This window comes from Coregonus lavaretus (assembly GCF_964263955.1).
Source record: "Coregonus lavaretus genome assembly, chromosome: 37".
Taxonomy (NCBI): Eukaryota; Metazoa; Chordata; class Actinopteri; order Salmoniformes; family Salmonidae; genus Coregonus; species Coregonus lavaretus.
Window position 1 is genome coordinate 17,141,344 of NC_140024.1, and position 12,004 is coordinate 17,153,347.

A 12,004-nucleotide genomic window follows, 5' to 3' on the forward strand; every position below is an offset into this window, starting at 1 on the left:
AACCTTTAATGCATTGCATTTTCATCTCTCATCAAAAATAAACGAAACCAATAAATAAATGTATTCAAAATGGTATCTTTAAAATTGTCTTTCTCGAAAACGTTTGTATATTGTCCCATACAACAATCTGTACCCTATTTTATTTTATTTGTATTACATTTTGGCGACCCCACTGCAGTTCCATCGCAACCCCAACTTTGAATACCAATGAAGGTAAGATAAGCACCAGTAAATACACAACCATTCTGAGTGATCACCTTCAACTTATGGTGAATCATTTCTATCCTGATGGGAGTGGATGACAATGCCCCCATCCACAAGGCACAAGTGTTCCCTGAATGGTTTGATGAGCATAAAAATTATGTAAACCATATGCCATGTCCATCTCAGTCACCAGATATCAACCCAATTGAACACTTATGGGAGATTCTGGAGCAGCGCCTGAGACAGCATTTTCCACCACCATCAACAAAACACCAAATGATGGAATTTCACTTGGAAGAATGTTGTCGCATCCCTCCAGTAGTGTTTCAGACACTTTGAGAATCTATGCCAAGGTGCATTCAAGCTCTTCTGGCGGCTCGTGGTGGCCCAACGCCATATTAAGACACTTTCCATTATTTTGGAAGTTAAACCTCCAAGTAGCATAATGTTACTGTTATAGTGATCACTGTGAATAGCTTGAAGGAATGTGAGAATTGCTCAAAAAGCAAAAGGAACATGCAGAAGCACATGATGTTGCTGTTGTTTATTAATCACTACAAATGAGAAAAGATTATCCACTACATTTATCATAGAAAATACATTCATTCTACAATGAAGGTATAAGAACATAATACTAAGTGCTGCCGATTGTAGAAATACACTGGCATGAACATTTAAATAAAAGTTAACAAGAAAACTAATTTGGACTAAAACATTCGATGTCATGAGGATAATTCTGATATCAGTGTGCATGTTGTCTCCCTAGACGTTTAGCGCCTTCTCCTGCGCTGTCTGGTCATCCCAGGGGCGGCGGTCGTGCCTGCATCACAGTCTGTGACGTGACATCCGCACGACTCAACGTGGATGTAGGAGTGCTTGACCTTTGACCCATCAGGGCAGATCAGCTCCACCTCTTTCTGGCTAGTGGTCGCCTCTTGGCAGCAGGAGCAGTAGTGCATCATGGTGTTGGCCTCTGCTGAGTACCTGCACATTCACATAAACACAAGACAAGTTGAAAAGAGGGCTTGAATTTCCTGGGTTGTCTTGACAAGATGAGCACAGGAGCAGTAAATAAGTCAAATAAGCTTCTAGTTCATAAAGGGCACAATATATGGTGAATAAGTGATCACTGACTGGGGCCTGCATGACATTGACTAGTGCTGCATTTAGCATCTGTAGTACTTACATGGAAGAGGTTCCACAGTTTCCTGAGCAGGAATTGATCTCCACAGGCTCAGCGGTCGCACAGCCACTGATGACGATGCTAGTGGTGGTGTACTTCATCTCACAGACATTGCTGCGTTCTGTGCCTGGTCAGGAAAGATGCATCAAGAGTTGTTGTTTGATACATTATGACATAGCTTAAGCAGAAACAGACAACATATACATTTTTGGCCAGCATGTAGGCACAATGTTTCCTGTTGGTCTTATTTTATTGTTTAGGTGACATAGCTGGCTATAAGGTGAACCAATTTGTAAGTCGCTCTGGATAAGAGCGTCTGATAAATTATGTAAATGTAAATGTATAGCAAGCTATTATTACATTTACATTTACATTTTAGTCATTTAGCAGACGCTCTTATCCAGAGCGACTTACAGTTAGCACATACATTATTTTATCAGTAGATAGGTGGTTATTAGGAATGCTTTGGCTGGACGTGTTACTTACAGGTCTTGCAGCATCCATTTGCATCTGTCTTTTCTGTGCCCTGGGGTGAAAAATAGGAGAGATGATTTATAAGTGGCAGTTTGTATAAATTATGTGAGCTCCCTTCCATTCTAAATGTTACTGAAACATCTATCGCTATGACCCTAGAGTGCTAGGAATGATAGTAACATTCTGAGTGAGAATGGAAAACAGTGTAACTGCAGTGTAAATTGATTGTCCCCACGATGGAGGTGAGATAGGACATAAACTCACTGGGACACAGTTCTCTGGCCTGAATGCAGGGCACACAGTCTTCACCTCCCTTGGTATATATTGGCCATCAGTTTTCTCACATGTGTACTTCACACATTTGTCACCAGGTGGTGACCATGTTTGGTTCACCTGTCGCACAAGGAAGAGATTATGAAGAATTATGATGGAGTTTCAGATCATGCAGACAGATTATGCATCCTCATACACACTCTTGATATACTCACCTGAACAGTGTGTTTGGTGTTATCTGGCATATTAACCACACAGCTTGTCTGTACACACTTCCCACAACACTGACCAGGTATGGCCTGATACTGGAAGCCCTAAGACAAGGATGGAGAGCCATCATTGAATCATTGTTCACTTATTTTATAAGCATGCGGTAGTCTCCAGAGTAGGCTACTGCAAGTTTCTTATAAATATGTAAATGCATTTATCATCTTTGTTAAGAGAGACATGACTACCTGTGAACATGTAGTGTCGCAGGAGATATTTGTGCACACAATGTTGTTGAGCTTGGTGCTAGGATCCATGGTCGAGCTGCAGATACAATTCTCACATGTTCCTTTAGGAACTTGAGCACCAGGCTGGAGTGAAAGAGAGAGACAAAAGTTATCATCCACTATAACAGACTGTTTGAATAGAGGAGGGTCAGAGTGCAAAGGGAGCAGTTCTATAGTAGAATGTAACCAATTATGAGGGCAGCAAACACAATACAGCTTATCTCAAGCTATTTGTGTGTGTATCTTTCAGAAGCTTGTTGAATTTAATTTCTTTGAAATGATTTATTCTTACCTGGTACTCAATGTTATTGTAGACACATACACCCTTAGGAACTGAACAGACACACATTGAGAAGAAATCAGTCAGTGATACCAGTGATTCATGTCATAGTTAACACAAATGTAATTCAAACTAGTGATACCTGGGAATTACAAAGTCAATGAACTAACTAAACCACTGATGAAGCAAATCAAGGGGACTTACCACAGGTATACTCTGGACAGCAGCTTGAGATGGACGTGCTTATAATTGCCTCCCACCCTGGCTGGCAGTCCATCATGATTTTGGGGCAAAGCAGTGCATCGCACTCTGTTATAGAGGTAACCAATGAGAAGTGATTAAAAGACAAGCTGATAGAGGGTCAAATAACCCCCCTATGACCCTACAGAACACTTCAGATAATATTGGTCTAGTACTGTATGAGTAAGAGTTGGCTTTCTAATGATTCACTGAAGGGTCACTGTTCCATCACTCACCACATGTATATTTCTGGCAGCAGCCTTCTGTCTTGTTCACCAGTCTGTATCCAGTTTCATTGCAGATGGGTATGGCTGGTGTGGGGCAAGTGATAGGCTGGCACTGGACAACCATAGAGTCCTTGTCACAGGTGCACTGCTGGCAAACACTCTCCCATGTATCACCAGGCTTAAGGGAAAAACAGGGTCATGTCAGGTCAACACATGAAAAGAAAATACTTCTTCTCTAGGTGAGAAGAAATGGGTTGGAGGTGGTTATTCAGATATTAAAAGTTGTATTCTGGTCTGTTCATTGGAAGGAATAAAGAGGCCAAGACCTATACTGTGCCAATGAAAAGTATCCATTCTATGTGAGTTCCCTTGACTCACGTGATACGCGTCTCATGATATGTCTATGTGAGAATGAATATCTGGAGAATATTTAGATGGAGGAAATTCTTACCATTTTGGGGTTGCCATCAGGTCCAGTGCAGCCTGAAGAATGAATACAGGGTGTGTTTAAAATGTTTGTCTCACATAGTTGGGGTCTTGTTCTTCACACCTCCACATCAACACATTTTGTTAACCGTTCCATTACAAATAAAGTCAGTAAACCATGATTCATGATTAATTCAAGGTTTCAAAGCACAGCAAGGTCTAATTCTCATATTGATAGTTACCTGCAAAATATCCCATAACCCATTCTTACCACAGGAGACCACACAAGTATCAGAGTAGGTGCTGAACAAGACGGTTCCAGATGGACAGAAGCAACCCTCCTTCGTCTTATTGGTCATTTGGGTTTGATTGTTCAAATACTTCTCATTATATCTGCATACAAAAGAGGTTTTGGATTATGCAGGAGATCATTTATTTAAAAGAAGGCTCATATGAAGGAAATTCATATTACATCCAATCAGAATAAAGATTACCTGGTATTACATGTTGGTTCAACTGCTGGACCACATGGCATGTACACCTTAGTGTCTGTGCATGTATGGTCTGCAGGACAAAAATAGGTCACAGTTATGCTAAACACCAGCAAAACATCTTTTTTTAAAGTAGCTGCTTATGACATCTGCTAATGTTACACATTAGTCAATGAATTTGTGGCATGACATCTATGCTTGGATTCATAGCTCACCACATTCTCCATCGGTGGACTTCCTCCAGTCAATGCAGATCCCTTTATTTGCACATTCAGATGCATACGCCTCCAGACTAGAGCATCTAGAATTAGCATTGTTGCAGACATCTGATCTACAGGCCTGAACAAAGGCGTCAGGAGAAACCGCTTTATGGCATGCCTCAAAGACCCTTTGACAGAAAATAACATAGAGAGTGATTTAAAGAAATGCATGGAGTGCAACCTTTAACTAGAAATGCCAATGGAACGGTACCTGTATTATGATAAAAACAGGTGCAAATACAAGCAAATTAACAGTACAGATAATGTACATTACAATTGATAAAACACATTAGGAAGTGAATTATCATTTAGGCATTCCTATTGTATGCTTGTTCCCTTTTTCAAAATTAGTTTGATATGTTCCTTACATGCTGTTCATGATTTCACAAATGGCTGTCTTGCAGGGGGTAGGGGACGTGCTTGGGGTTGCCGGGGTGGTAGAGGGTGGTGCTGTTGGAGGAGTTGGACAGTCCTGGTTTGGAACCAGCCACTGGCTAGCTGCGACTGAGCAACTCTGTATCTGACCATTAGGTGACTGGCAGTCATTCTTCTGGGAATTATCACAGGTACCTTGAAAAATACGGACATTAAGTAGGGTAAACCCTAGTTAGCAAGGCCAGGTCATAGATTCCTTGTTGTATGCAATTTCTATAGGGTGGTCTAGATAGGAGCATCTACTGAAGGTTTGAAACTGTGAAATGTATATTGACCCTCTTTAATAATACTCACCACACTGGCCCTCTGTGCTGCTTTGGAAGAGGGAGTAAGGAAGGTTGATGCTAAATGATGACCGCTTGTAAGACACCTGAACCTTAAGATCAGGGATCTCCAGCACGACCTCCACACCTGTACTTGTTAGAGCAATGTCACCCATTCTGTAAGCTGGGTAGATTCGTTTACTGTTGACATATACCTGCATTTGTGTAGAAATGAATACACATTTAGATGGTTGACAATGTTGACACCATTATTGGTTTTAATTTAAAGTCATGGGATTTCAATAAAGCATGATAACGCAGTAGCATACATAAAACAATTATGGATATTAAATAATACAAGCAATGAGAATTATATTTTAAAATAGTTACCACATTTTCTGTTGTTTCACCAGATCTCTGCTGGGTAAGAATCACTTCATAGGATTTGTAATGAATGAGAAGGGACTGAGGACAGAATCCACTGTCAGCGTTTCCACAGTAGTGGTTATCAACAATAATGGTAAGGTTGTATTTTAAGTTGATTTCTTTCATTAAGGTGTATGAGCAGTTCTCCTGGAAATTGTAATATACTCCATCAAATGTCATGTAGTGAGATCCACCCCATCCACTGCATACACCTGCAACATGATAAAATATGAGTTGATAATAATCTAAGCTATTGACAGAGGACATTGAAAACTCAAAAGTTGGGGTTTTAGATTGTATGTTGTCACTTACATTCACATTCATATGTAAAGCAGCATCCAGCTGAATCATAAACCTTGACAGGTGGACGGCCATTCTCACACTGTAGTGGCTCCACTGGCTTGCATTTTACTGGTAGCTGGACAACAATGCCGTCCTGGCAAATTGCTGTGGTACAGCTATTCAGCTGCCAAGATTCTCCATTCTGCCATTGATTTGATAAGGGGAAACAATTACTCAAACGTGCACACGGAGGGTAGAACATACAAGCATTACACCACAAAGACAAATATAACCATTCACCCATTTTATTTATACAAACAAAAAATCTAAGATTTGTAGGCAAAAATGACCTTTCTTGGTGGCTGAACGCTAGTGCAGTCTGGAGAGGATTGAGTTGTTGGTGGTGGGGTCGTGGTCTCTTCTGACGTTGTGGGTGATAAAGTGGGTGGTGTAGAGGAAGGACAAGGATTTGATTCCACTTCAACTTGACACGTTGCTTTGCAGTAAGCGGTGAAGCACCACCCTGAAGCATCGGTCACATTATACACTAGGTTCCCTGATTGTTGAGAAAGGCAAGCGTTAGAACATTTCAGTTTGCAAATGAAAGTTCATTAAAAGATTAGTGAAATGTCACTTATTTTGATTGTCTGCATAACGTTTATAACATATTACCTGGTAGATACTGTGTCCCATTAACATTGCAAATGCACTGGCTGGTGGTGACTACTGTTGATGTAGGTGTAATAATCACTTGTGGTGAAGTTGAAGGATTTGTTGTTGTTTCTAATATGCCTGTGATGACAACTGGCTCTGTTGTTCCTGTACTTGTTGTTGAAGACTGTGATGTTGAAGTTGAAGTCAGTGATGTTGAAGTTGAAGTCACAATGATAGCTGTTGTAGAAGATGTAATTGAGCCAGTGGTGACTACTTTAGGTGGCCTTGTGGAAGTAGATGAAATAGTCTCAGTTGTGGTTTCTTCAATGGTGGTTGTTCCACCAGTGGTAGGTGTAGTTACTTCTGCAGTTGAAGTGGGTGCAATTGTAGTTGTTGTTAAAGTAGTGGGTTTGGATGTTATGACAACTGGCCCTGTTGTTTCTTCACCTGTTGTTGTGGGCTGTGATGTTGATGTAGAGGTTTCAACAATTACAGTGGTGGAAGTGGTTGTTGGGCCGGTGGTGACTACTTTAGGTGGCTTTGTGGATGTAGATGGAATTGTCTCAGTTGTGGTTTCTTCAATTGTTGAAGTTCCACCTGTGGTAGGTGTAGTTACCTCTGCAGTTGTTGTGGGTGCAATTGTAGTTGTTGTTAAAGTAGTGGATTTGGATGTTATGACAACTGGCCCTGTTGTTTCTTCACCTGTTGTTGTGGGCTGTGATGTTGAGGTAGAGGTTTCAACAATTACAGTGGTGGAAGTGGTTGTTGGGCCGGTGGTGACTACTTTAGGTGGTTTTGTGGATGTAGATGGAATTGTCTCAGTTGTGGTTTCTTCAATGGTGGTTGTTCCACCAGTGGTAGGTGTAGTTACCTCTGCAGTTGTTGTGGGTGCAATTGTAGTTGTTGTTAAAGTAGTGGGTTTGGAAGTTATGACAACTGGCCCTGTTGTTTCTTCACCTGATGTTGTGGGCTGTGATGTTGAGGAAGAGGTTTCAACAATTACAGTGGTGGAAGTGGTTGTTGGGCCGGTGGTGACTACTTTAGGTGGCTTTGTGGATGTAGATGGAATTGTCTCAGTTGTGGTTTCTTCAATTGTGGTTGTTCCACCAGTGGTAGGTGTAGTTACCTCTGCAGTTGAAGTGGGTGCAATTGTAGTTGTTGTTAAAGTAGTGGGTTTGGAAGTTATGTCTATTGGCCTTGTTGTTTCTTCATGTGTTGTTGTGGGTTGTGGTGTTGAGGTATAGGTTTCAACAATTACAGTGGTGGAAGTGGTTGTTGGGCCAGTGGTGACTACTTTAGGTGGGTTTGTGGATGTAGATGGAATTGTCTCAGTTGTGGTTTCTTCAATGGTGGTTGTTCCACCAGTGGTAGGTGTAGTTACCTCTGCAGTTGAAGTGGGTGTAATTGTAGTTGTTGTTAAAGTAGTGGGTTTGGAAGTTATGACAACTGGCCCTGTTGTTTCTTCACCTGTTGTTGTGGGCTGTGATGTTGAGGTAGATGTTTCAACAATTACAGTGGTGGAAGTGGTTGTTGGGCCGGTGGTGACTACTTTAGGTGGCTTTGTGGATGTAGATGGAATTGTCTCAGTTGTGGTTTCTTCAATTGTTGTAGTTCCACCTGTGGTAGGTGTAGTTACCTCTGCAGTTGTTGTGGGTGCAATTGTAGTTGTTGTTAAAGTAGTGGGTTTGGAAGTAATGACAACTGGCCCTGTTGTTTCTTCACCTGTTGTTGTGGGTTGTGATGTTGTTGTAGAGGTTTCAACAATTACAGTGGTGGAAGTGGTTGTTGGGCCGGTGGTGACTACTTTAGGTGGCTTTGTGGATGTAGAAGGAATTGTCTCAGTTGTGGTTTCTTCAATTGTTGTAGTTCCACCTGTGGTAGGTGTAGTTACCTCTGCAGTTGAAGTGGGTGCAATTGTAGTTGTTGTTAAAGTAGTGGGTTTGGAAGTTATGACTATTGGCCCTGTTGTTTCTTCATGTGTTGTTGTGGGTTGTGATGTTGAGGTAGAGGTTTCAACAATTACAGTGGTGGAAGTGGTTGTTGGGCCGGTGGTGACTACTTTAGGTGGCTTTGTGGATGTAGATGGAATTGTCTCAGTTGTGGTTTCTTCAATTGTTGTAGTTCCACCTGTGGTAGGTGTAGTTACTTCTGCAGTTGAAGTGGGTGCAATTGTAGTTGTTGTTAAAGTAATGGGTTTGGAAGTTATGACTATTGGCCCTGTTGTTTCTTCATGTGTTGTTGTGGGTTGTGATGTTAAGGTAGAGGTTTCAACAATTACAGTGGTGGAAGTGGTTGTTGGGCCGGTGGTGACTACTTTAGGTGGCTTTGTGGATGTAGATGGAATTGTCTCAGTTGTGGTTTCTTCAATTGTCGTTGTTCCACCAGTGGTAGGTGTAGTTACCTCTGCAGTTGAAGTGGGTGCAATTGTAGTTGTTGTTAAAGTAGTGGGTTTGGAAGTTATGACAACTGGCCCTGTTGTTTCTTCATATGTTGTTGTGGGTTGTGATGTTGATGTAGAGGTTTCAACAATTACAGTGGTGGAAGTGGTTGTTGGGCCGGTGGTGACTACTTTAGGTGGCTTTGTGGATGTAGATGGAATTGTCTCAGTTGTGGTTTCTTCAATTGTTGTAGTTCCACCTGTGGTAGGTGTAGTTACCTCTGCAGTTGAAGTGGGTGCAATTGTAGTTGTTGTTAAAGTAGTGGGTTTGGAAGTTATGACAACTGGCCCTGTTGTTTCTTCATATGTTGTTGTGGGTTGTGATGTTGATGTAGAGGTTTCAACAATTACAGTGGTGGAAGTGGTTGTTGGGCCGGTGGTGACTACTTTAGGTGGCTTTGTGGATGTAGATGGAATTGTCTCAGTTGTGGTTTCTTCAATTGTTGTAGTTCCACCTGTGGTAGGTGTAGTTACCTCTGCAGTTGAAGTGGGTGCAATTGTAGTTGTTGTTAAAGTAGTGGGTTTGGAAGTTATGACTATTGGCCCTGTTGTTTCTTCATGTGTTGTTGTGGGTTGTGATGTTGAGGTAGAGGTTTCAACAATTACAGTGGTGGAAGTGGTTGTTGGGCCGGTGGTGACTACTTTAGGTGGCTTTGTGGATGTAGATGGAATTGTCTCAGTTGTGGTTTCTTCAATTGTGGTTGTTCCACCAGTGGTAGGTGTAGTTACCTCTGCAGTTGTTGTGGGTGCCATTGTAGATGTTGTTAAAGTAGTGGGTTTGGAAGTTATGACAACTGGCCCTGTTGTTTCTTCACCTGTTGTTGTGGGTTGTGATGTCGATGTAGAGGTTTCAACAATTACAGTGGTGGAAGTGGTTGTTGGGCCGGTGGTGACTACTTTAGGTGGCTTTGTGGATGTAGATGGAATTGTCTCAGTTGTGGTTTCTTCAATTGTTGTAGTTCCACCTGTGGTAGGTGTAGTTACCTCTGCAGTTGAAGTGGGTGCAATTGTAGTTGTTGTTAAAGTAGTGGGTTTGGAAGTTATGACTATTGGCCCTGTTGTTTCTTCATGTGTTGTTGTGGGTTGTGATGTTAAGGTAGAGGTTTCAACAATTACAGTGGTGGAAGTGGTTGTTGGGCCGGTGGTGACTACTTTAGGTGGCTTTGTGGATGTAGATGGAATTGTCTCAGTTGTGGTTTCTTCAATTGTCGTTGTTCCACCAGTGGTAGGTGTAGTTACCTCTGCAGTTGAAGTGGGTGCAATTGTAGTTGTTGTTAAAGTAGTGGGTTTGGAAGTTATGACAACTGGCCCTGTTGTTTCTTCACCTGTTGTTGTGGGTTGTGATGTTGATGTAGAGGTTTCAACAATTACAGTGGTGGAAGTGGTTGTTGGGCCGGTGGTGACTACTTTAGGTGGCTTTGTGGATGTAGATGGAATTGTCTCAGTTGTGGTTTCTTCAATTGTTGTAGTTCCACCTGTGGTAGGTGTAGTTACCTCTGCAGTTGAAGTGGGTGCAATTGTAGTTGTTGTTAAAGTAGTGGGTTTGGAAGTTATGACTATTGGCCCTGTTGTTTCTTCATGTGTTGTTGTGGGTTGTGATGTTGAGGTAGAGGTTTCAACAATTACAGTGGTGGAAGTGGTTGTTGGGCCGGTGGTGACTACTTTAGGTGGCTTTGTGGATGTAGATGGAATTGTCTCAGTTGTGGTTTCTTCAATTGTGGTTGTTCCACCAGTGGTAGGTGTAGTTACCTCTGCAGTTGTTGTGGGTGCCATTGTAGATGTTGTTAAAGTAGTGGGTTTGGAAGTTATGACAACTGGCCCTGTTGTTTCTTCACCTGTTGTTGTGGGTTGTGATGTTGATGTAGAGGTTTCAACAATTACAGTGGTGGAAGTGGTTGTTGGGCCGGTGGTGACTACTTTAGGTGGCTTTGTGGATGTAGATGGAATTGTCTCAGTTGTGGTTTCTTCAATTGTTGTAGTTCCACCTGTGGTAGGTGTAGTTACCTCTGCAGTTGAAGTGGGTGCAATTGTAGTTGTTGTTAAAGTAGTGGGTTTGGAAGTTATGACTATTGGCCCTGTTGTTTCTTCATGTGTTGTTGTGGGTTGTGATGTTAAGGTAGAGGTTTCAACAATTACAGTGGTGGAAGTGGTTGTTGGGCCGGTGGTGACTACTTTAGGTGGCTTTGTGGATGTAGATGGAATTGTCTCAGTTGTGGTTTCTTCAATTGTCGTTGTTCCACCAGTGGTAGGTGTAGTTACCTCTGCAGTTGAAGTGGGTGCAATTGTAGTTGTTGTTAAAGTAGTGGGTTTGGAAGTTATGACAACTGGCCCTGTTGTTTCTTCACCTGTTGTTGTGGGTTGTGATGTTGATGTAGAGGTTTCAACAATTACAGTGGTGGAAGTGGTTGTTGGGCCGGTGGTGACTACTTTAGGTGGCTTTGTGGATGTAGATGGAATTGTCTCAGTTGTGGTTTCTTCAATTGTTGTAGTTCCACCTGTGGTAGGTGTAGTTACCTCTGCAGTTGAAGTGGGTGCAATTGTAGTTGTTGTTAAAGTAGTGGGTTTGGAAGTTATGACTATTGGCCCTGTTGTTTCTTCATGTGTTGTTGTGGGTTGTGATGTTGAGGTAGAGGTTTCAACAATTACAGTGGTGGAAGTGGTTGTTGGGCCGGTGGTGACTACTTTAGGTGGCTTTGTGGATGTAGATGGAATTGTCTCAGTTGTGGTTTCTTCAATTGTCGTTGTTCCACCAGTGGTAGGTGTAGTTACCTCTGCAGTTGTTGTGGGTGCCATTGTAGATGTTGTTAAAGTAGTGGGTTTGGAAGTTATGACAACTGGCCCTGTTGTTTCTTCACCTGTTGTTGTGGGTTGTGATGTTGATGTAGAGGTTTCAACAATTACAGTGGTGGAAGTGGTTGTTGGGCCGGTGGTGACTACTTTAGGTGGCTTTGTGGA

At 42.0% G+C, this 12,004-nt stretch overlaps 1 protein-coding gene across 1 annotated transcript; it reads right to left on the reverse strand.

Moving 5' to 3' along the window:
* Positions 1-733: 733 nt before the first annotated feature.
* On the reverse strand, positions 734-8,802 carry LOC311111456 (intestinal mucin-like protein). The gene is made up of 19 exons (XM_084154190.1): positions 6,631-8,802; positions 6,309-6,514; positions 5,989-6,160; positions 5,641-5,888; positions 5,282-5,465; positions 4,921-5,122; positions 4,508-4,680; positions 4,296-4,365; positions 4,073-4,194; positions 3,827-3,858; positions 3,385-3,553; positions 3,113-3,217; positions 2,921-2,961; positions 2,590-2,712; positions 2,350-2,448; positions 2,126-2,254; positions 1,874-1,913; positions 1,391-1,514; positions 734-1,188 (listed from the first exon to the last, which is right to left on the reverse strand). Exons 4-19 carry the CDS (start codon positions 5,854-5,856, stop codon positions 975-977), a joined length of 2,043 nt encoding a protein of 680 aa, XP_084010316.1. The 5' UTR covers positions 5,857-5,888; positions 5,989-6,160; positions 6,309-6,514; positions 6,631-8,802; the 3' UTR covers positions 734-974.
* Between the last annotated feature and the right edge of the window lie 3,202 nt (positions 8,803-12,004).

Bases quoted from the DNA above. Each gene is read 5' to 3' on its own strand.
- LOC311111456 (XM_084154190.1), bottom strand. From the start codon at position 5,856: ATGACATTTGATGGAGTATATTACAATTTCCAGGAGAACTGCTCATAC. The intron at 5,466-5,640 runs GTAACTATTTTA...ACACAAATGCAG, and splicing joins GTGAAACAACAGAAAATGTG to GTATATGTCAACAGTAAACG. The intron at 2,449-2,589 runs GTAGTCATGTCT...TCCTTGTCTTAG, and splicing joins GCGACACTACATGTTCACAG to GGCTTCCAGTATCAGGCCAT.